The 25,060-nt window shown below is 45.3% G+C and overlaps 1 protein-coding gene across 2 annotated transcripts in view; it reads right to left on the reverse strand.

Moving 5' to 3' along the window:
* CDYL (chromodomain Y like) overlaps positions 1-25,060 on the reverse strand; it is a 175,530-nt gene that overhangs the window by 52,218 nt on the left and 98,252 nt on the right. The window contains exon 2 of one of the 2 annotated variants that reach the window (XM_063096884.1): positions 16,549-16,942. In XM_063096884.1, the coding sequence (XP_062952954.1) occupies positions 16,549-16,942 (394 nt within the window). Of the gene's footprint in view, positions 1-16,272; positions 16,943-25,060 lie in introns of both variants that reach the window. The other variant, XM_063096883.1, reaches the window with a different exon arrangement.

The following is a 25,060-nucleotide window of genomic DNA, read 5'->3' on the forward strand; positions in this document are numbered from 1 at the left end:
GTATATGAGTCATCTTTGGAGAGGGGGACACAGCCACGAAAGGGGCTTTGGGCAGGACTGGATCTGAATTCCAGTTCTGGGATTAGGAAGTGTGGGCTCAGACAAGCTTCTCCCATCTTTCCAGCTGGGGTTCGCCACTAGTAAATGGGCATTTTCACCATGCTGGTTGTGATGACCAGTGACAGGGGTATCATGGCACAGTCCAGGCCCTCCACAAGCAGTGGCTGTTACTGGGGGAGGGACCAGGTCGTTGTAGCATCCCTTGGAGGCCAACCCTCTGATGTCACAGCTGGAACGGGGGTGGGAATGAGTGACAGAGGGGACAGAGCCTGGACACAGCTGTGAGCACCACAGGCGTGCCTCTTGTTGAGGCAGATGGAAGGGGGCGGGAGCCAGATCAACAGGCGTGCCTCTTGTTGAGAGGCAGATGGAAGGGGGCGGGAGCCAGATCAACGGGGAAAAACTAAGGAAGAGGCTGAAGGGCTGCACGGGAGGCCGCAGGTAAGGAGGAACCAGACGCTGAGGTTATTTCCGTCTCAAACAACCTAGAGCCCGAGACACTGCTGGTCTGCAGCACCTTCTGGAGAGACCGTGAGCTCCCAAGGTGAAAGAATCTGAGGAGGGGACTTCCTCGAGTTGCTTCCTGGATGTTTCTACACAGAGCAACATCATTCACGGTTCTGTGCCATCAGCCTACGGTGTTTTCTTCAGTTTTTCCAGCTCAAAGAACCATTCATCATCCTTCCAGGTTTGCAGGCAAGCTCCAAACTTGCCCTGCCTTTTACTGCCTTGGTCATTTCTCCCAGCTACCCATCTTCTTTTCATTCAATCATTAATTCATTCATTTATTTTTGACGGCTGGCCTATATAGGGATTGATAGTAAAAGTGATAAAAATATAACTCATTCACATACAGTGTTAACTAAGCACCTGTTATGTAAAAATTGGACTACACAATGTAGATCCTAGAGATGATTAAAATGTTTGCCCCATGCTCTTCTATTCTGGATCTTTCTTTGGATTTTTTCCATCAGATTTTATTTTTCAGAGACTCCTCTGGAGAATGAGCTCTCATCCATCTAGTCCAGGTGTCCCAGCCCCTGTAGTTACGCCTTCTCCACCCAAAGCGCACACCTTTGGAGAAAGTGACTCCCTGGTATGACTCCCTGGTATCTTCCTTCAAGGGTTCCTGATAACTCTTTCTAAACAGCCCGTCTTCATTTGCAACGAATGTGACCCACTTGTAAAAGGTGACATGTTAAATCAGGAAGGGGATAAATGCAGTGCCCGCCGCCCCTCATAGGACTACAAAAGGAGGAAGAACACCCAACACAGATTCAAAAACAGAAAGTGGAAGGAGGCGCGCAGAGCTCAGTCCCCGAGGAGTCGCATCCAGGTCACAGCTATTATGGGAGAAGGATTATGTGCTCTGAGTGAACCAGCCAAAAGCTGAAACGTGGCATTAACCCAAAGCATTTTTATTCCAATGGTTAACATTTAACACTCATGATACTCTCCAGCTTAGGAAAGTTAGTATCATATTCTTAATGTTGGAGGTAATTTTAATTGTGTCAAGACTGTTGACACCTATTGTTCAGGCCTACCCAGCACCTATTTCTACTTCTACTGTTACTAGCCCTGGGTTTCCCTTGGGGAACCACCCCATCCCCACCTTCCTGGTCAGAAGAAGTCAATCAGACCCCTTGGAATTTCTGGGGAAGAGAAGACCCTTCTCTGTCTGATCTGCTGAGAGGTGAGGATGCCAGCTTCTGGTGGGAAGGGTCTGCTAAATGAAGCAACTGGAGTCCAGGGGTCGGGGTGGTGAGCGGCTTGGAAACTTTTCAGGCCATGGAGACAGCTGTTCCTGGAGCATGGTTACATGAGCCCATAGATGCCCTTTTCTTTTGCTTGTTTAAGCCAATGTTGAGTTCAGTTTCACTAATTTGGGACAGAAAAAAGTCTTGACTAGTAAGTACCTATCTGTAGTGTAAATTATGCTTGTCACCAGTGTGACAGAGTAGAAAGAACTAAACTGAAGTCAGGAGTAGGTTCCATTTCCCCACCAATTCTGCTGAGCGACTTCTGTCAAAATCACTTCCTCTTTCGTGACTAATCTCGTCTATAAAACAAGGATTGTCTGAAGAGGAAGAGAAACGCTGGAGCAACTTACAACAGAACAGCATGAGCAACAGACAGCGTGCTCAGAAGTGAGGCTGGATAGCCTGTACTGGGGCAGACACAGCTGCTCTCACCATGCAGAAACAGACGCCAAGAGGAATATTTCTAGAAGACTTACACCCTGCTGCAGATGGCAGCAATAAAAATGGGAATGCAGAAGACATGTGGGATTTGTCACAGGTGCTTAGCTCCCACTAGTACACATAGCAGTAAGAGCAAATATTAAATAAAAAAGGAATTTAACCTGAAAATGTGGTTTTTTTTCTTCTGTCCTCGTACCAGTTAGCTATAAAGTTCAAAGGGAGCAGGAACTATACTTGGACATATTCCTTTTTTGACATCTGACCTAAGACATCCAAATACACTTTGGTACATTCAAAACTGATCAGGAACCGTAAAATCGGTGCAAATTAATTTGAGATTTCCCAGTCCCATAAGGCAGGGACTAGATAGTTCTACCCATTCTCACCCCTGCCATGGAAGTGTCAGTCTATGAGTGGGTCAGGAGGTCTGTGGGACCATCTACAGTTCAAATATGCAGAGGAAAGGAGTGCAGTCCCTGGGCAAGGACATGCACATTCATGACATCTTCACATTTTGAAAAAGTTAAACCACCCACAAGAAAGACAAGGGATATATAAAGGAAATTAATAGAAAAATAAACGCAAAGTCAACCTGTGAAAACAGCTTTCCTGTTGTAAAATTAAAACAATGAGACATCATTTTCTACCTTGTCATCTGGCAGATACTGAAAAGTTGACTAAAATGTTGGTTACAAATAGGTAAACAGCACTCACCATCTTTGCAGCTTTCTTAAAGAGCAATTTGGCAACATCTATCAAAATCTTAAATTAATTACAGCGCTTGCATTTTGCTATTGTTTAAAATAGCAAGTCACCAACTAACACTCAAGCGGTTCAAGAAAAACATATGTGCACATACATGTATGTGTGTAGAGAGAGACACACACGGGGGAGAGAGAGAGTGTGAGGCACCATGCACACAACTGGTGACACTGGGGAAAGAGTGCAAGAGTGACTCTTGCACTGGCCCTGCAACTTTTCCATAAGTTCGAAATCATATTTATATAAAGTTTAAAACTTTGAATGAAATGACATAAAAGTCTTAAAACAGAAAGTTCCTCAAGACATGATGTTAAATGAAAAAGCCAAATGCCAGAACAATTTGTGTAGTGTGGCCTCATATAAAAGAGTTACACAACGTAGAAAAAACACAACGTCAGTGTTCTCTCTGGGGAATTCAGTATTGAGAGAAGTAACAGTGAACTTCCACAGTCTGCTCAAAGTACTTCTAAATTACTTCTGTAAACATGGCACTTATGTATTACTTTTGTTTAAAACAGGATATGTGTTAACATTTCTACGGTTGTAGAAATCAGTTACAGTTGTAACATCAATAAAATATATTTATTCACAGGGGGAGAAACTCTCAATGTCTACAGCTATGGTTCCCACCTAATGCATGCACCCAGACTACGGGCCCTGGTAGGATGTGGGCATGTGGGGACAAGGGACACTGTTACTTCTCCCAATGCCTGAGGCCATGACTAGCATCTTAAGGACAGGACCAGGGATGCTAAACCAGAGCACTGTCCAGGCCCAAATGCTAAGGTGCCTGCTGCTGAGAAACAATGATACAGAAGCACTGATGTTATGTGCACATGATATCTTCATACAATAATATAAGACCCACAAGTCTTTAAGAATGAAGTAGAGCAATTTGTGTGAATATGAAAAAATATCCGAGTACAATAAAATGAAAAAAATCCAAAAAATAAAACCGAAGCACAAGGTGTAGAATCATACTTGTATGACCCCATGGATATATTTAAAAGATGTGCATGTTTATACAATGTCTGAAAGAAAAAAACTTAACAGCGGTTATCTCTGGAGAATGGAAAGAGGATGTGGGAGTTCTTTTTTGGAGTGGGCAACAAAACAATGAGATGTTTTAATTACTTTACAATGTCTAATACTTATTAAAACAAATTACAAAAACCTAAAGAAAATCTTTTTTATTTACTTTTGGTGGCTGGACAGTGCAGGGATCCTAACCCTTGCCCTTGGTGTCCAAAGACAATCTTAAATCAAGATGTGCTAAAACTAAAGAACCTCAAGATAGAATAGAAACTAAACATATACAACCCTAAGAGTCTAAAATAAACTGTAAACAGAAGAATTTAGTAGTATATTTTTATGTATTTCCCACCTTGTTCTATAAAACCACAAACTTACAATAAAACATAATACAGGACAATACACTTTGGCGAGCATCAGAGTCACCTGGAGGGTTGTTAGAGACAGACTCCTGGGCCCCAACCTGAGATTCCAATTCAGAAGATGGACGTAGGTCCTGGGAATCTGCATTTCTGACAAGTTCCCAGATGCCACTGGCTTGGGCACCATCTTTAGAGAACCATGGAGATAGGAAAAAACACAGAAGTTTAAATGAAAAGAGAAAACTAAGCAGTCACGCCACATCCTGAGCCAGCTTCTACATGGGGAGTAGAGCTATGAAGTTGGCTCACTGGTAAACACGGCCAGAGTCCTAATCATCCTTGAAATGTCATAAAGCATCCAAGAACAAGAGGAGGGGAAGCGCTTCCCGGGAAGCCTGGCTGCCCTACCAGAGCAAGGCAGGCAGGAGTCAGGCATGACCCTCCGGAGAGCCCACACCCAACTCCTCCCATGGGGACATGTGCTGGTCAAGAGCTGGCTAGGTTTATCCCCTAAACTTTTGATGATGGGTATCAGAACATGCCAGCTAAAAATATACCACCTTGGCCTAAGAATTGAGAAGCAGCCCACGTAGGAAGAACTCTCTGCTTGAGCCAGTCCTGCCTAAAGGCAGGACACAAATTTCCATCTGTAAACGTGTCCAAGAGGAAAACAACCCTCACCACCAGAGGGGTGGAACCAATAGGAGTCTGCACAAACAAATCTTATGAAAATTTCAATTAGTTTCCCCATATATTTACCTACCCACAATTTACCACTCCTAGAAGCCCCCACCCCGCCCTTTCCTTTGTCTAGTTGCTTCTCCACAATTTAAAACCTTTGTCAAAATAGCATAAGCTTTTAAGCCTAAGCAATTCTTTGATGGTCTCCTCTTTCCTGTGAACCCAACACACAAAATTTAAAAATTAATTAAATGTATTTTGTCAGTTTAGTCTGCAGGCCATAGCCACAAATATAACAGGGCAGAGGAAATGTTTTCTTCCTCTTCTACCCTTCTCAGGCTAGTTGAACTTGCTGTTATATTTAATTCACTTTTACATAAAATGGGAAATATGATCACAAAAGAGGAACTGATGTTTCACTGTCAAACCAGGTGCGTGAAAGTGAGGAAGATGAAGGTGGTCCAGGACCGCACACTGAGACAGATTCATAAGTGCCTAAGTTCCCACTCCACTTTAAAGAAATCCAAACTGGAGACAGTGAATGACACATTAAGGATGTGCTCTGCACGAAAGGGCTCCACAATTGGCAGATCCACACTCCAGGAAAAGTCCCCACTCTTCAAACAAGGGGAGAACGCCCCTCCCTGCAAAGGGCCTTGGCTCTGCATCAGCAGTCGGCACCTAACTGTACATCTGTTAAGTTCTAAAATAAAAGGATTATGATTTGTATGTTTTTACAGATTCCTGGGGGTAACCAACTTCTTACACTAACAACTCCTGCTGGAAGAGAATACTGTCTCTCCGGGGCTGTGTCTGGAACTCTGCACTAGAACTCTTCAGAACACCCAGGTTTGAGAGGCACTGAACTGAGCACTAGGGACACACCTGCCCCAGGCGGTCATATCGTTCTGCCTGAGCGTGCCTATCAAATGCTTAGAAAGGGGTGGGCGAGGCTGTACATCTGTGAGCCTCAAAGGTCCACTCCCCTTTGGTTAGATTCTTAGCTTCTGCACCTTCTGTGAGTGAGCAGGCTTCACCTTGTGAGCAGTAAGTGCATGACACATGTGGAAGCATCTAGTGTGAGGCCAGTTATACAGGAGGTGCCAACAAGTGTTGGTTGGTTTCAACTAGGACCCTTTTGACCAAATCCACACACAACTGCTTGTTTTGGCTTCAAACCTCCCAGCCTTTCAAGTGGACATTTCCTGTTGTCCCCTCTGGGCACTGGTCTCCTGACCTCTTCAACTTCCCTGAGGTTGAGTTCTAATTTAAGCATCTAAATAATATGTTGATTTGGCACTTAAACATCCCTGATAATCACAGAGAGAAAAGGGAGCTGGGTCATCTGTTCCATATTCTTACTGAGAGGAACTCACGCCCGGCTCCTCAGATGCAGCTAGGTTTTTCTGGACACTTCAGGAACTTCCTTTGGTAGAAATGCTTGTGGGAGGAAGGCGTGCGAAGGTATTTCCTACGCAGTCTGTTGGCTTTGGCTTGAAATCCAGAAGCCAACCCTACATGGTAACACTGATAGGTTTATACCTACTTTTTTAAAAGTTTGCTGATAGCATTTTCTTAAATTTCATACTCGTGGCGTATGATCCATTATATATTTGAATTCATGGAAGAACAAAGTCATGATGATCCAGTTTTTAAAGGCAATTGCTGCTTTTGTAGAACGAATTCATTAGGCAATTAAAAAAACAAGAAATCATCATTAATTTACTAATAAAGAAGACATTTTAAAATGTCTTACATTTCTGAGTGAAGCAATGTATTCATCTTTTAAACTCTTGTTTCCTACTTAAAGTAGTTGGAAACCAAATACACATATGGCTATTCCATAAAAGTAATTGTGTGTGTGTTAAATTGCTCCAGAAACATTCACTCTTCGGGTTAACAGATATTCAAGTATCTGTTGTTTTCAGTGGCAAAAATATTCCTCAGACACACATGATTAATATTTTGAACAGGAGATGGTTCATTTCCTAATGACTCCACCAGTATCTGTTCCAATTAGTTTTAGGAAAACAAATCGGTTTTCTTATGCAGCTCTAAAATTAATCTAGAAAGTAAAAACAAGCAACTGCTTTAAGAATTTATAAGTGTGGACCAAGACCCTAACAGAGATTCAGTAGGGCTTCTTTTTATTCAGGAGAGATGCTCCCTGAGGGGACACAGGAGTGGCTTTCTGGAATGTCTGTGTTTCCAGCCCAGGTACCTTGTCACCTCCAACGGCACTTGTTACTCTCACTCTCCCTCCCATTTACTCTGAGCCAGCGATGGGGCCACAGAGGACTCGTCACAACCCTGTCTGCAGCGAGCACCCACTCTACTGGAATCACCCCCTCCACAAACACGTGCAGAGAACCCACTACGCGGCAGGACCATCCTGGACACAGTAAGACTTAGCCCCAGCACAACAAAACCCCTTCTAGTGGAGAAAACAACAAAAGCACGTCCCTGCACAGGGAAGGGGGAAGGGACCCGGGAATCCACCCGAGGGTCTGCAGGTGGCCAGGCTGAGACGCTACTTGCTCTGCCACTGCGTTTCTTTCAGGAGGGACACGCCAATGGGGGTGTTGTGGGAGGAGGCACCGCTCTCCTCCTTGCTAATCCACAAGCCTGGTTTAGATCAAGGCCGTCAGGATGTCATTCAACACTGTTCTTAAGACGTCCCTGAGTGGCTTCTGTGTTTCCTCTAAGTAGTGATGAAATTCTCAGCCGTATACAGGACTCAGGGCTGTCTGTGACCAACCACCAGGCAGAAGCAAGCAAGAGGAATAAGGAGACCAGTGGCTTTTGGAGAAAGACGGTCATGAGGGCCTTGGAAATACTGTGTCACTCCTAACTCCACAGGATGGGATGAAATCACGTCAGATCCTATGCCTGCATGGTCCTCTTGGTTAACCACAGCCACCCTTACAGACGTTTTTAAAAAGGAACTCACCAAATCCCAATTTAAACAGACACCGTTACCCTCTTTATGTGTGAAATATAAAGGATGAAGGCTTTTGGTGGGTGTGTCACACGTGGTGGAAGCTGTAGGGACCCAAATGCCCCAAGGGATCACACCCCGATCACATAAGCCCTTCTCGGCCACACCCCATCATGGCACTGGTTGCCCTTCTCTTCCATATTCTCCTTCCCGCCGGCGCGAATTACACACCAATCAGCTCCCCCCCAAACCCCATGCGGTATGCTAAGTAGGGATTGTATTTTAAGCCAATCAGCTTTCCCCTTAAAGCCCTATATGTGTGTGTGTGCTGCCTAATAAACGGGCTCTCTCTGGTGGATCGTCAACTGGTCTCGACTCTTCGACAGCACCTTCTGAGTCGCCCCTCAGGGCTCCCTCGAGCTGTGACACTTTTCAGATCACAGCGGCAGCACCTCTCAAGTCGCCCCTCGGGAACTCCATCCCGCCAGGACCGGCCTCCCTTCCACCGCTCACCACTGACGTCCACCCTCGTCCACTGTTTTCGGCGCTGGCTTCTTCCACTCACCACCGGCTCATCATTAGGTAAGCCCCCTTTTCTAAAGGGCACCGGCCCTTTTCAGGCTACCACAGAGAGTCTAGATCGTCCGGTAGCCCCTAACACCCATACCCACCCCACCACGGTCTTCACGACCACCATAAATTCCCAAACTATAACAGGTTCCAAAGCCCCGGTAAACTTTTACTTTCATTTTTGGAGGTTAAAAGCCCCATTCTGTTCTCTCCTTCTCTCTTTCACCCTCCTGTCCACCACTCTCTTCTCTCCACCTCCCGGGTCCGGGACTGACCAGAAATTCCTAGCGCTAGGTTTCCTTCAGGCACCAGGCTATGGCCTAGAGAAGTGAAGGTCTGAGTGACGACCCACACCTCCCTTCTCTCCTCCTGGTTCGTACCTGAACCTGCCAGGACTGACGTGACCTACTGGGGACGCCCTCTAGGATCCCACTTTTCCCAACCGGCCAAAGGATCTGTCTTATCACTAATCTCTGTCCAATTTCTGTCTAGAATTCCCATTAAGAGACCAGAATGGGCGCTTCCTCCTTCCTCCCTAGAGGACTTTCCACTTCAATGCCTTCTGAAAAACCTCACCAACCTTTCCCTCAGGCCGGATATTGAGCCCAAACTCCTCACCAAATTCTGCACACAAGATTGGCCTTATTATCCTTTAGATAATCAAAACACATGGCCCCGAGGGCACATTTGATCCTAACATTCTACGCGACCTCTTTAACTACTGCCAGCGCCTAAAAAAATGGAAGGAGATCCCCTACATCGAGGCTTTTCGCCTCTTGGCTCAGAACCCCGCCCTCTGCTCCTCCTGTGCTCCCTCTCAAGTCCTTTTAGCCTGTAAACCCTCTTCACAGTCACCCCTCGATCCTTCCACCTTCGACCCTGCTGATGAACCCCCACCCTACCGACCTCCTCCTCCCCCAGTGCCTCCAGCATCTGCTCCTCTTCCCCCATCATCCCCGTCACCTTCTGCACCTCCTGCACCATCCACTCCCCCGTTTTTACCCTCACCTACTCCTGACCCACTAAGCCCCCCTTTCACCCGTTCCTGAGGACCTCCCCCCGCCCCTTTAACAATCGCCCCACTATGTGAGGTAGCTGGGGCTGAAGGAGTAGTTAGGGTCCATGTTCCCTTTTCCCTAGCTGACCTTACAGAATTAGAAAAAAGACTCGGCTCTTTCTCTACCGACCCTACCACCTACATTAAAGAATTCCAATGGATCCTGCAGGCCTACAGCCTCACACATCATGACATCTTCATGCTCCTAGCCAATACCCTCCTCCCTGAGGAACGCCGCAGGGTCTGGGATACAGTCCAAACCCATGCCACTGACACCCATCATACCAATCCGAATCACCCGCCAGGCCCCCAAGCAGTCCCAGAACAGGAACCCAATTGGGATTATAACACAGCCCAGGGAATCCAGGCTCGAGACCATTTTGCTTCTTGCTTAATAATTGGCCTCAAAAAATCGGCTCGCAAGGTCGTCAATTTCCAAAAAATTCAAGAAATTGTCCAAAAAAGGAAGAAACTCCCTCCGAGTTCCTCAACAGATTAACTCAGGCCTTTGAACAATACACTAACTTAGATCCCAACTTTGAAGATGGCCAGCATGTCCTTATGACCTATTTCCTGGCCCAATCCTACCCCGACATTAAAACTAAATTTAAAAAATTAGAGCAGGGTCCTGCAACCCCTCAGACCGAAATCCTGTCAGTGGCCTGCAAGGTTTTTCATAATTGGGAGGAGGAAAAGGAACGTCGAAAACAAAAGGCCGACCACGCCAACTTCCAGATGTTGGCCCAGCTTATCAAACCCCCTGGGCGCCCTCCCACTGCCTCCACCTCTAAGCCTCCACCTGGAGCCTGCTTTAAATGTGGAAAGGAAGGGCATTGGGCTGAGGCTTGCCCCACCCCCAGGCCACCCACCATTCCTTGTCCAAAATGCAAAAAGAAGGGACACTGGGGATCTGATTGCCCCCTCGCCCGAAGGGGTGAGGGACCAACTGCCCCACAGTCCCCCGAACCGTGGACACCACCTATGGTGGGCCTCGCTGAGGAGGACTGACGGAGCCTTGGGCCCTTCCCGACCATCTCTATAACAAAGCAGGAGCCCAGGGTATCCATGGTTGTGGACGGCCACCCAATATCTTTCCTCCCGGACACTGGAGCCACCTTTTCGGTCTTAAGGGAATATAAAGGCCCCACCACCTCCAGCAGCTCTCCTATAGTTGGGGTAGGAGGTAAACAAATCTTTCCCCCAAAAACCCCTCTTTTAACCTGCTGCCTTCAAGGCACTCAATCCGTTTTCTCCCATTCCTTTCTAGTCATGCCACAATGCCCTGGCCCCTTGTTGGGTCGGGACATTCTATCACGGCTTCAAGTCTCCATTACTTTGCCCCTGTCCTCTTCCTCTTCCCCCGTTTCCTTCCTCCTAGTGCTAGTTCAAGCCCAAGATCCTACTAATTCCACCCCTCCAAAGAAGTCCTTACCCATCCTGACGCACCCTGTTAACCCCACAGTTTGAGACACTGCCAGCCCCGCTCTGGCCCAGTGTTCTCCCGTACACATAAAACTAAAAGACCCCTCCAAATATATTTGCCAGGCTCAGTATCCATTAACCACAGCAGCCCTCCTCAGGTTAAGTCCCATCATTCAGGACCTATTAAAAAAGGGGTATCTCCGTCCCACTCGCTCCCCTTTCAATACTCCCATACTCGCTGTAAAAAAACCTAATGGCTCCTTTCGTCTCGTCCAAGATCTCCGTCTTGTTAACGCCGCTGTCATTCCCATTCATCCCTTGTATCAAATCCATACACTCTTCTTTCCAAGGTCCCAGCGACCTCTACTCATTTCTCGGTTTTGGACTTAAAGGACGCCTTCTTTTCCATACCCCTGGAAACCGGCACTCAGGACATTTTTGCCTTTACATGGACCGATCCCCATTCCCGCCACTCCGAACAACTCACTTGGACGGTCCTGCCACAGGGATTTCGGGATAGCCCTCATATTTTCAGGCAGACCCTAGCACAGGACCTCAAATCTTTTCACTTAAACCATCCAGAGTCCACCTTATTACAATATGTAGACGATCTCCTTCTATGCAGTCCTTCATGGGAACAATGCCAAGCTGACACTGCCCATTTGCTTAACTTCCTAGCGGGTAAGGGATATCGAGTGTCCCCCGCCAAAGCCCAAATCTCCTCGCCGTCTGTAACCTACCTTGGTTTTCTCCTCTCCCCGGGAAAGAAGGAAATCACCCTGGACAGGAAACAGCTTCTTACTGACCTGCCCATCCCCAAAACCAAAACAGAGATCCTGTCTTTCCTGGGTCTACCCGGATATTTCAGAGCATGGATCCCCAATTTCTCTTTGCTAGCCTGACCTCTCTATAATATGAGTAAGAGTCCTCCTGAAGAACCTTTACTCTCCTCACCTCAGCGCCCTTTTCTCAAGCTTCGGCAGGCCCTTCTAACGGCCCCCGCACTTCATCTCCCTGATCTAACTAAACCCTTTTTCCTCTATGTTCATGAAAATGTGGGACAAACTCTAGGCGTCCTAGGACAGAATTATGGCCCCTCCTTTGCCCCTGTAGCATACCTATCAAAACAGTTAGACCCCACTGTACAAGGCTGGGCACCCTGTCTAAGAGCCCTAGCAGCGGGGCAGTTACTGCATAAGGAGGCATCTAAATTAACATTTGGGGCACCTCTCACCATTCTCTCACCACATCACCTCAAAGACCTCTTTACCTATAAGGCTCTCCACTCCCTCCCATCTTCCAGAATTCTAACCCTCCTATCCTCGTTTCTGGAAAATCCTGCCCTATCCTTCAATACCTGCCCACCCCTAAACCCGGCTACTCTACTGCCTATACCAGATTCCCCCAACACGCCTTTGCACAGCTGCGTAGAAAGCCTTCAGAATTTCATACCTTACCGCTCCTTCCATCACTGAGGGGCCCCTGTCTCACGCTGATCTCGCATGGTTCACGGATGGATCCTCATTCAAGGAAGGAAACACTCATTACGCAGGTTATGCCATAGTCTCCCTTGATTCAGTTATAGAAGCCCAACCTTTACCCAGGGGTACTACCAACCAGCAGGCTGAACTTATCGCTGCCACGCGAGCCTGCGTTCCAGCTGAAGGAAAAACTCTTAACTTATACACGGACTCCAAATATGTCTTTCATATACTTCTCTCTCATGCCGCCATATGGAAAGAACGCGGTCTGCTTAACACCAAGGGTAACACAATCACCAACTCAGCTTTAATCTCCACATTAATTGAGGCATCCCATTTACCCTGTGAATTAGGAGTCATTCATTGCAGAGCCCACCAGAGGGACGATTCCCCAATCACTCGCGGGAATTGTAAGGCTGACCTCGCCGCACGCACTGCGGCAATGCACCCACAGACACAAAACCAACTTCCCATTCTTCCATACGGCTCCCAAGGTTCACAGACACCCTCTCAGCCTCAACCGCCTAATGATGATAAGTCCTCTCTCTTTCGCTTGCTCCATGACCTGTTTCACTGTAGCCCCCAAGTTTTATCCCAGTTTTTACAAGCCTTCTTCTCAATCACCCCATCTGACAAAGCCCTCTTGCAAAAAATTTCCTCCTCATGCACAATCTGCCAGCGTACCAATCCTAACACCCCTCTCAAACCTGGGCCATACCCCTCCCACCAGGCCAGAGGTCTCACACCCGCGGCCAACTGGCAAGTCGATTTTACGCACATGCCTTCTGTCCGGCGCCTCAAATACCTCTTGGTGTTTGTTGATACCTTTTCAGGATGGGTAGAGGCATTCCCAACATCCAATAAAAGGGCCTCCACCATAGCCCAGACTCTCCTTTCCCAAATCATCCCACGATTTGGGATGCCCACTTCCATTCAATCTGACAATGGACCTGAATTTACCACCCAGATAATACAAAAACTCTCCCAGTCACTCTCTCTCCCCTGGCACCTACATTGCCCTTACAGACCTCAGGCATCTGGAAAGGTAGAGAGAACCATACTAACTAAATTGTCTCTGGAATTACACCTTGATTGGGTCCGTCTTCTACCTCTCGCTCTACTCAAGACCAGAGCTCTCCCAAAAAAGCCCTCCAATCCTTCCCCTTTTGAAGTCATATTTCCAGGCTGAAGCCTTACACTCAGGCTTAACACACCATTCTTTTAAGTGTATCCCTCATCCTACCGACCCTTTCAAACTCCACCTATCCCAGACCTCAGCCTTACCCCCAATTCCGGAGACATGAACCTTTTCCTTGGCCTTCTCCTGTTCTTTTCATTTCACCCAGGGAGCTTTCAGGCCCCCTCTGCTAGCTCCCCAGGGTCACCCATTTACACCTGGCAACAGATCACTTCTGAAACTCTCATCTTTCTCTCTCTCTCTCCCGGAAATTGTTTTCTCTCATGCAACCGCTCCTGGCGGCCGTCCCCTTAAATGCTTCCCTTCCTCAACCATTCATACCCACACCTTCCCCCATGAGGCTCTTTCTTCTGGTGCAATGATACCCTCTCTACCTCCATCCTGCCTAATCTTACTGCCCCATGCCTTCTTGTCACCATCGTCCCTCAGCTCACTCTGTACACCAGTTCAGAACTGTTCCATCTTCTTCATCCCCCCTCAAGGCAAAAAAGGGCCGGCTTCAGGTCTCCTGAAGCCTTTTATTAAAAAATGCCTCAGGAATATGGCTTCCTTAGTCAGCAAACTTCTTGTGCAAGAGCCAGGCGGTTAATTTTTCTGGCTTTGTGGGCTACACGGCCTCTGTCACATGACTCAACTCTGCCCCCGTAGCTGGAAAACAGCCACAGATGGTGAGTGAGTGAATGTCACTGTCTTCCAATAAAGCTGTATGGATGGACACGGAAATCTCAACTGCTTACATTTTCACATGTTAGTAAATATTCCTCTTGTTTTTTTTTTTCTTCAAACATTAGAAAATGTAAAAACCATTCTTAGCTTGTGGCCATACAATACCAGGCAGTAGCTGGTCTGGCCCCTGCCCCATCCCTGTTTGCCGGGCCCTATGTCATCACACAGGTGTAGACGTTTGTCTGTCCAGGGGAGGTAGCAAGAAGTGACGGCAAGACACTGAACTGAGACATACGCTCTGATTCCCTTCACTGGCTTCAGGTATCCCCACGAACATCACATTCTCTCTGGACTCGACTTCCCTATCTATAAAAGACGGCATGCTATGAGATGATTTACAAAGTCCCTTCTACCTCCTGAGTTCTACAATCCTTCACTTACAACTGAGAGAGAACTGTACCTGTGAGCAGGTGAACAGTATGGGAAGCCAAGTCTGTAAACATGTTCACTCGTTCCAGGTGAAGGCAAAACTTTGAAGCAGGGAGAGGAGCAGTATTTGGGCCCAGTGTGTATCTGGAAATCTCCAGCAAGTGACTGTTCCCTGACAAAAAGGAAACCCCAGACTTCAGTTTACACTCCTCTTCCTTGCCATACAAGGGCCTAAGCCAAGATGAAAACTTGCTGACTGCTCCACAGAAAGAATAATGTCTTGGGTGAACACTTAAGAACACAGCTCCCCAAGCCAACACCATTTTATTTTATTCTCTATTGTTCTACTGAGCTTGGGTTGAGAGAGATGCACACAAGTTGAAAGACAATGACAAGACTGCAACACAGAAGGCAAGGAGAGAACAGGGCCCGGGAGGAGGCCCCGGAGTCAGACAGGGAATCAGAGCTCACTGCCCAGAGCCAACATGGAGAGATGAGGCCAGAGGGCAGCTGAGGGCTGCTCAGACCCAGCAGCACATCTGCCACCTATGGCAACGGGGGCACTGGGCTGGTGAGTGGGCAACACCCCCGTCTAAGAGTTACAGAAAATGGATGGGAGCTGGCAAGAGACAGAGAGACCTATTAGAAAACTGTGGCAGGTAAGAAATCACTGGGGCCTACAGTAAGGCAGAGCCAGTGGGCTTGGATGAGAGAAATATGCAACAGAATTCTATAAAAACTGGTGGCTGGTGAGGTGTGGGCAGGTGAGGAGAAGGAAGCATCTATGTGGACTCCCAGGTGCACTGTCTTAGGAGATGGGCAGGTCACTGTGCAACCAGCGAAGCTGTGGAGTCCAGGGGCAGGGCAGGTATGAAGGTAAAAGAGAGCACCACCCATGTTGCACGGACCCTACTCTGAGAAAAGAAGCAATGGGATGGGAACAGCTGGTCATCACAGAGAAACAGATCAGACTCACACAGGCTCTACTGGGTTGATGGCACCCTCACTGAGAGACATTTCTGGTTATTCAGTGGGTGAGCAAAGAAGGCCCAGGACTTCTAAGTCAGCAAGGGCCAGACTTGGAAAAAATTACCAACCAGAGCCTGCTGAGAGTGGGACACTGTTTAAAGCAAGTCAGTGTGGTGGTAAAGTTGTGGACGACAGATTAAACAGAGACAGCTGGTGCTGGCTGAAAAGAGAAATGCCTACGTCTTCAAGTAAGAAGGGAGCAGCTGGCACCACTTCTCGAAGGCTCCCATGGACACCTCTGAGGGTTCCCCAGACCCACACTGGCATGAGGCCTGCTCTCTGGAGCAGACCCCGCACCCCTATGGGATCACCACGAGCGTGCCTAATCATAGCCTGGGACCACCTGCAGCGATGCCACCTCCCGGGCAGCTGGGCGGGACTCACCTTTGCCATTAACGGTGAGGCCTGTGGCCATGGCTGCAGTCACAGGGCCAGGCACCTGAGGCACTAGAGGGTGGATTCGGGGCCTGCTCCCCATCCTGGCTCGCTCAGCGCCGGGGCCCAGCAGAGCTCCGACTGGCTTCTCTGCTGCCACTTCTGGTGCCACCGTGTCCTCCTGACCCTGCTCCACAGGGTCCAGTTTCTCAGGGCTCTCGCTCTGAAAGCCATCCACTGCGGTCCTGCTCTTAATGGGGCTCTTAGGCACGAGGATCTTGATACCTGACTTCGCTAGGTCCATATTCTTCCGGCCTGAGAGAGATGGAGCTGTGTTTTTTCTGAACTTCTGGCTGGCAGCAAACAATTGGCTGTTTTTGGATTCGTGGTCTTTGCCAATCACTAGTGATTTAGGAGAAGAGGTCTTAGAAAAGCTGCTGTTGGTGGACCTGGAAATTTGTTTCCTAGCATTGTTTGGAGAGGTCCGATTTGTTCTGTTTAGTGTGCTTTCTTTCTGCTTTTCCGTGTGGCGCCTGTTAAAATCATGGATGTACTCCTCACAGTTCACCAGGTGCTGCTCTGGTTCCCAAGTATCATCCTCGCTGTCATAGCCTTTCCACCGAACCAAGTACTCTGTCTTCCCTTTTTTGTTTTTCCTTTTGTCAACAATCCTTTCAACCTGTTTATAAAAGAAAAGAAAAAAGTTTTTTAAAAAAATCAAACTTGTCTGAAAAAAAGTACAAGAGTAATAAGGAACCATCAAGCATAATAAAAACCACAATAGATAATGAAAATTATCTTCTCCTCCCCAAGCCCAATTATCTGAAGATAAAATATAAGAGAACACTTCGGATTTTAGCAATTTCCCTGAAATTAAGTCAAACAAAATGCTAGAATGTTGTGCTCAGAATATATAGATGTGCATTCAGTAGCTTATTCTGGGAAGACTCAAAGGGGCTCCTTTTTATTTCTGCACTGAACCTGACAACCTGAGTTAGCTTTCACACTCACGACTGGAGCAATCCTGGTCATCTGCAGCCTGGTGCCCTGTCATCCTGCGGTGACCAGCTGCAGACACCCAAGCAACAGAATGACTGTGGTGACGGCAACAAACTATGAGGGACTAACATGTGCCTGTGGTGTGGTGGAACTGGCTCACTGAAGAAACATATGCCCTACAAGTGTTACTCAATTCAGGTCAGCAGAGAACATAATAGTTTATTTAGTGTAATAAAGTGGCCTGGAAGGTCATTTACCTTCAAATTTTGGTTTTAATTGATTATGCTAACATCCTTAAAGAAAAATGCTGTTAATCTTTGAAGCTGATGATCAATACATCCTGTGTCAAATTTATAAATTCATACACCCTCACCTTGTAAGCATGTTGTCGTTACTGTGACAAATTCTACTGCCTTGACATGCTAAGTGTGAATGAAAGGGAGATCTGCAACTCACATGAACAAAAGAATATTTGACATAATCACCCCCATATATTATCAGGAAAATATCTAGAATCTGTTGCTGCATCTGCATTTAACGTAAACCCATCAGCCAGCCTCCCTGGTGACAGCATACAAATCCCTATCTTGTGGTCAGAGGCCTATGGCTGTATAGCACCTCTTTAGTTAAAAACACAAAGGTCTAAGCCATTGATTATTAAGGACATCAGCACACTTCTGCATAGTTACAGGTTAGGTCAGACAACATAATGATGTGCCTAGTTCTCTAACATTCCAAAATAACATGCACTAATTGAATTACAACTCTAGACAATCTTGGAGAATAAGAGAATACTCCATGCCATCATTTCCTCTACTCTCAAAAAAACCAAAAAATTCTCCAATATATCTACTGAGATACAGAGAATTAAAGTACTTCACTAAAGAACAGCCTAAGATTAAATACACATTATTGCTTCTGTGATAAAGGCTAGAAAGGCCTTGTTTCACCATCAGGCAGATGTTATGCCAAACAGATCTCCAGAGTCAAAAACTAATGCCAGATCAGCACATGCAAGTCCACACAGACCATAATATAGCAAGGAGAGCTTTTAAAGCGATTTTCCTTCACTCGTGAATAGTTATGAATAAGGGTGTATTTCAACTTAAGTAAAAGATGTATTTCTGGAAAATTCCACACAAATCAATTTCATGGCAGAAATAGTTTAACAGTTTTAAATGCAAAGGGTAAAGGGATTATCTCTTATGGAAAAGCTAAGTTTAATGCTCCCTCCACAAATCAATTTCCATTCCAGAAGCACGCAGTATACTAAACCAGAGTACCCTTTTTCTTTCCTCCTCTTCCCTAAAGCTGAAGCAGGGCCTGGTGGAATGGGGTGGATTTTTCCCCTTCCCACCAGGTCCTGCCCTGTCTCTGGGAACTGAGAGAAGAAGCAGGACAGCACCAGCCTCAGCAGCTACAGGTGGGTGCATGTGCTGGGTTTTACATATACTCAGTGGCCAGACATTACAGACACCAAAAGAAGGCAGTCACAGGGGACACATTAGACCAGGAGCTGGCAAACTTATGCAAAGTGCCAGAGAGTAAATGCCTTAGGTTTGTGGGTCGTGTGGTCTCCCACCCACTCAGCTCTGCCCCCGCCCCCCCCAGCAAGGAAGCAGGCATAGACAAAGCACCTGGTCCTCCACATCCACAGTTCCACCAACCACAGATCAAAAATACTCAGAAAAATAAAAAATAACAGTACAGCAATAAAAAAAACCTCACAGAATTTAAAAATACAGTATAACAACTGTTTATATAGCATTTACACTGTAGTAGGTATTAACAATTACTCTAGAGATGATTCAAATCATACTGGGGAATGTGTGTGGGTTACATGCAAATACTACACCATTATATATCAGGGTCTTGAGCATCCATGAATTTTGGTATCCACGGGGGTTGTGGGACCAATCTCATGAGAATACCAAGGGACAATGCACTTAAATGAATGAGCTGGCATTAAACAAACAAAAAACTATTTATGGACACTGAAATTTGAATTTTGTCATTTTCGTGTCTCAGAAAATATTATTCTTTTGATTTTTTTTCAGCTATTTAAAAATGCAAAAACCATTCTTTGAGTTAATCTGTAGGCCATGGTTTACTAGCCCTGCGTCAGACCGTGACGGAGCAGTACGACATTCAGGTGGAAGCATGCTGCTCTGCTAACTCCTGTGATGACAATGATCTGCAGGCTGACATAACACGTGTCTGACAAGGAAACAATAAACATGACTTTGAAGTGGTGGGTCTACAGAAAGTCACACAACCACTGGACTCAGGGTGGGACATCTGGTCCAACAAACACCACCAGGCACCAAATATCAACTTCAGACTAAACTGGCAACCTGAGATTACCCCCTCACCCCAATTGAAGGACAAGGGTCCTTCCCCTTTTGAAAAGTGGAAGTTTTATAGATTCCTCTAGCCTGAGTGGCCAAAGTAAATTAATCTCCTACAAAAAGACATAACTTGGATAAAACAAATTGTTACTGGAATCCTAAACCTAAAATTATTTCCAGAGTACTTCTATGGTGGCGAAGGAGAAAAAACTTAATCGCAAGACAAACATGTAAATAAATCTTTCAGTCCTTTCCTTTAAGTCCACCACAACCCCCCAATAACTGTTTCTAAAATCTACCAATCTTTCTCCAACTAAATACTGGAATCTTTCCAGTTACAGAATTTCAATGCTAAGAATTTCATACAAAATAAACTCTTTGTAGAAGGATGTGAAGTTCTACTAAGACTTTTAAAAACCAAGACAAAATGAAGGAAGAAAGGCATGAAAATCTCACCCAAATCACCTACACACTGTTTTTCAATAATGTTACCCATAATCAGACAAGGAATAAAATTGTGACTGGTAAATCCAAATCACAATAGCCTTCTTTGTCTGCATAGTAAGACGACCAAAGTTCTTTTTGTTGGGATTTCCTTCTAAAACAATCTAAAAAACCAAAATGTGGAACAAGTAAAACCTGGCTTTCCTTTAAAAAAAAAAAAAAAAAAAAAAAAAAGACCGGTAAGGGGATCTTAACCCTTGACTTGGTGTTGTCAGCACCACGCTCTCCCAAGTGAGCTAACTTGCCATCCCTATATAGGGATCCGAACCCGTGACCTTGGTGTCATCAGCACCACACTCTCCCAAGTGAGCCATGGGCCGGCCCAAACCTGGCTTTCCTTAACATCACAAAGTTCCCTATTATTTCTAGAGCAATGAAATTAATCCAAAAGGATCGTTCCAAGCACCTAACCCACCTGCTTGCTCCACCTGCCTTGATGCACACCCCGATATCCCCAGTCCAGTAATGTGATCAGGGACACAGAAGACAGAAAGAAAAGAAGGCTCAGTCACACCTGAACAAAAATCCACGGGGAAATCCAAACTGGTTAAAGGGCTCAGGATAAGTAACTCTGCTATTGTTGAAGGTAAAATACAAATCAGGGGCAAGGTATGCAAATATTTTGGTTTATGAGAAAAAGACCAAAGTTGCAAAATAATCATACTAGGAAGAGTATGGCACATTGTACTGTTATCAGTCACTGTGTCAGGAGCAGGGCGGGTGCAACTACTTCTCTGCTTCCTTCCAGAACAATCCTGAGACTACAAAACAAACAGGAAAACTCTGGTGACCTTTAAAATGCAACAGCTCCTTCAATGAGGAAGACAGGTTTTCACCAGCCATCTGAAACGTTGTTGTAAGTATTAAGGACAAGAAAAGCTGTCTTAACTGCTAAGAATAGTTTTTAACTATTATAAAAACAGGCAGATGGTTCCATCACTGGAAAGAAACTAGTAAGACACCAAAAGCAGGCAGAAACTGGAGGAGATTGGAATCTCGAAATGGGGAACCACACCGGTGTCTGTCATGAACCCCCCCCAGTCTGCTGCCTGGGGCTGGCAGGACTAAGGCAGAATGTAGTCTTACAGGCTCAGGTGACAGAGGACAAACTTTGGAGGTGGGATCTGACAGAGTTGCTAGAAATTTCGGGAGGAGACTATAGACAGAAGGGGCACCTAAATCAATGTAACGACCCCTTCAGATCCTGAGTGCAGTCTTGAACAATGTCAGGCCATTGGAAAGCAACAGTTGGTCTATCAGGGTCCCTGAGACCACTCCCAGGTTTGATAAACTCACAGGACCCAGCAGTGTCCCACTTATGATTATGATTCATTACAGTGAGAGGACACTAAGTAAAATTAGGAAAGAGAAAAGGTGCATGGGGTGACGTTCAGGGCAGACCAGGGTCCTCTCCCAGTGGAGCCACAGAAGACAGGCTTTGTTCCTCCAGCAATGAGTTGTGACATACGTGTGAAATGCCATCTGCCAGGTTCACTAGAGGCTCAGTGCCCGGGATTTTCCTGTGGGCTGGTCACATAGGCACCTCTGCTGAGTGCATACCAAACTCTCAGTCTTGGAAGGAAAGCAGGAGTTCAGGAAAAAGCATACCAATGAACATCAGTCAAATTTAGAAAACCAAAGACTAAGGAAACAAACCAGTTGGTGGGCAGGGGACAGGAGAAGACATTATGTGGAAGCCAGCAGACAAGGGGAATGCATCTTTAAAGCACTGAAGAAAACAACTGTCAACTCAGAATTCTATATCTGGAAAAAAAAAATGCTTCAAAAGCAAAGGTAGAGAGTTCCATTTCTGGATGGCAGCATAAGGAGCTCTGCAGCCACATTCCCCAACCAAACAAGCAAAGCTGGTGAGAAGCATGAAAACAGAAATGGAATTCTCTGGAAATTGTCCCAAGGGGCATAAAGCAAATAAAGGAACATTTATTCAAGAAAACCTACTAACTCTCAATAAGAATAGAGAAAGTCTGTGACTTCTGAGCCACGACCCACCTCCTTCCTCTACTAACCCACAGCTCAGTGTGACAGGATCTTGCTTTGGACAGGCACATGGGCTCCTTCCCTCTCCCTTCAGCTCCCACACAAGGCTTATTACCACCTCTCCCCAGAAGGGGCAGGCCTCCAGCACTGCTCTCCACTCAAAGCTGAAGAGGTGAAATCCCTGATGAGAAGGACTAAGAGTTCAGAGAACTCCTCCAGCCAACCCCAACCATGGGGAAAGACTCTACCCTAGGGGTGGTAGGCCAGAATACTGAGCTTTCACTCCCTTGTAAGGGAGGTTTCACACTGGTAGAGGCAAGCTGAGAAGATTGGAGGCTACCACTCTGCCTAGCACTAGAGCAGTGGTTCAGAGATTTTGCCCAGGGGAGAGCTTGCAGTCGGTCCAAAAGAAAGAGAACCATTCCCCAAAGAAACTGTCTTCATCTGAGGCAGAGTGTGGGGGGTTCAAGCTTAAGGGTACTCTTGAAAATAATAATTAAGCTAAACAGTAGGTCACCTAGTTCACCAGAGAGAGGACCAGGGAAAGAGACAGCTAAGAGTCTTACTGGGGTAAAAACAAAACTCAAAAGACTGGTCTCAAAAACTTCCCCTGTCCAAATTTAATTGGGTAAGATTGATCAGCAATTTATATACCAGACATTGTCAAAAACAACAGAACAATGAACCAGTGATTAGCAGAGTCTAAAGAGCAAGGTGTAATGCCAAATAAAGCCATCAGCTTAACAGAGAGATCAGGGAAAGAGAAAGTCAAAGAGAAACCTATAATTCCACTGTCATCCCAGGGCATTGGTGTGCACACCCAAAGCTATGCCCTCTGAGGAGACAAATCACACAGCAGGGGAAATAGGTGTCACTAAAATAGCCTAGGCAAGTGACAAAACAAACTAAGCAAATAACAAAAACAAGTCCTAAGGAAGGGAAAGGGGACCCACTGTCCAGAGATGCTACAATATATAACCTAAAATGTCCAGTAAAAAGTTTATAATACATAAAAAGAAAACAGGAACAAATAACCCATTGGGGGTGGGGGGACAAACAACAGAAACTGCTTGTGAGAGTGAGAGATGTTAGGTATAACAGACTTCAAATAAGCCAACATAACAACATTCAAAGAACTAAAGGACATCATGTTTAAAAAAGTAAAGTAAGGTAAGAAGATACTTGCATTAATTAAATGTGATAGAAAATATCAACAAAGAAACAGAAAGGCAAAAAAGGGAACAAAATGGAAATTCTGGAATGGAAATGTACTGTAACTGAAAGGAAAACCTCACTGCAAGTGCTCAACAGTAGAATTGAATTGACAGATTGGTAAAGTTGAAAAAAGATGAAGACAGAATATGCAATACAAAGAACATATGGAAAATGGAAGGAAATGAACAGGACCACAGAGAAAAGTGGGATGCATTTAAGCACACCAACAGATGTATAATGGGAAAAGCAGAGGAAAAAAGAGAAAGCAGCAGAGAAAATAGTCAAAAAGATAATGGTGGAAAACTTCTCATATTTACTAAATGTACAACACCAAGAGTGAACCCTCATGTAAACTTACACATCCAGGAAACTACAAATTTCAAATAGAATAAGTTCAAAGAGATCTACAAACATTCATTATTTATTTATTTTTATTATTATGAATATTCATGAGATACAAATGACCAGAAATTGCTTTTATACCCTGTGTCCCCACCCAATTGTCTCCACCTCCCTCCCCTTCCCCCTCTCCACCTCACTCTGCTTGGCAGCCCTAGGAATGTTCCCTCCCTCTGTAAGACCACTGCACAACTGTGGTCTTTCCTTTCTTTCTCTCTTAGTTCCCACATATGAGTGAGCACATGCGGTATTTATCCCTCTGTGTTTTGCTGAGATCTACAAACAGAGATACCATAGTTAAAATACTGAAAGGCCAAAAAAAAAAAAAGGTCTGGAATCAGTGAGACGATAACAATCTCTTGTACACAAGAGGATTTCAATAAGACTAACAGCTGATTTTCACCAGAAATAATGGAGGCAGAAAGCAGCAGGATGACACATTCCTGGTTCTAAAATTAAACAAAAACAACAACAAAACCCTGCCAACTAAGAATTTTATACTTAGTAAACCTGTCTTTCAAAAATGAAAACAGTGAAGACTACATATTGTATAATCCCAATATGTTACTTTCTAGAAAGGACAAAACTACGGAAACAGATAAAAGATCAGTGCTGCTAATGGTTGCAGGGGAAGAAGGGATAAACAGGTGAAGCAAAGATTTTTAGGGCAGTGAAGCATTTCTGTGTAGTATTATAGTAGTGGATACATGTCATTATATATTGGTCAAAACCCACAGAATGTACAACTCCAAGAGTGAACCCTCATGTAAACTATGGCCTTTGGGTGATAATGATGTGTCAACAAAGGCTCATCAATTGTAATAAATGTACAATGTTTGATAGTGGGGGAGGCTGTGTGTGTGTGTGGAAGTCCAGGGGGTATATGGGAATTATCTGTACTTTCCACTAAATTTTGCTATGAGCCTAACCCCCCTTCCAATGAAAACAAAACAATGACATTCCCACATAAACAAAAACAGATTTTGTTGCTCTGCTAAAGGTAGTTCATCAGGCTGAAAGCAGGTAAATCAGATGGAAATGTGAATGCAAACAAAAAAACAAAGAGGACCAGTAAGGTAATTATGTAATTCTGAAAGACAGTAAAAATGTGTATTTTTCTTCACTCTTCTCTTAACTGATTTAAAAAGCAATTGTATAAAATATGTATATATTGTATTGCTGAATCTATAACATATAGTACTGTAATATATAACAGTTACAAGTATATATGTACCTAATAATAAAGCAACAAAATATGTGAAACAAACTGCCAGAAGTGAAGGGAGAAATAACAATTCAACAATAATAGCTGGAAACTTCAATTGCCAGGTTCA

Source organism: Cynocephalus volans, chromosome 5, assembly GCF_027409185.1.
Source record: "Cynocephalus volans isolate mCynVol1 chromosome 5, mCynVol1.pri, whole genome shotgun sequence".
NCBI classification, from domain to species: domain Eukaryota; kingdom Metazoa; phylum Chordata; class Mammalia; order Dermoptera; family Cynocephalidae; genus Cynocephalus; species Cynocephalus volans.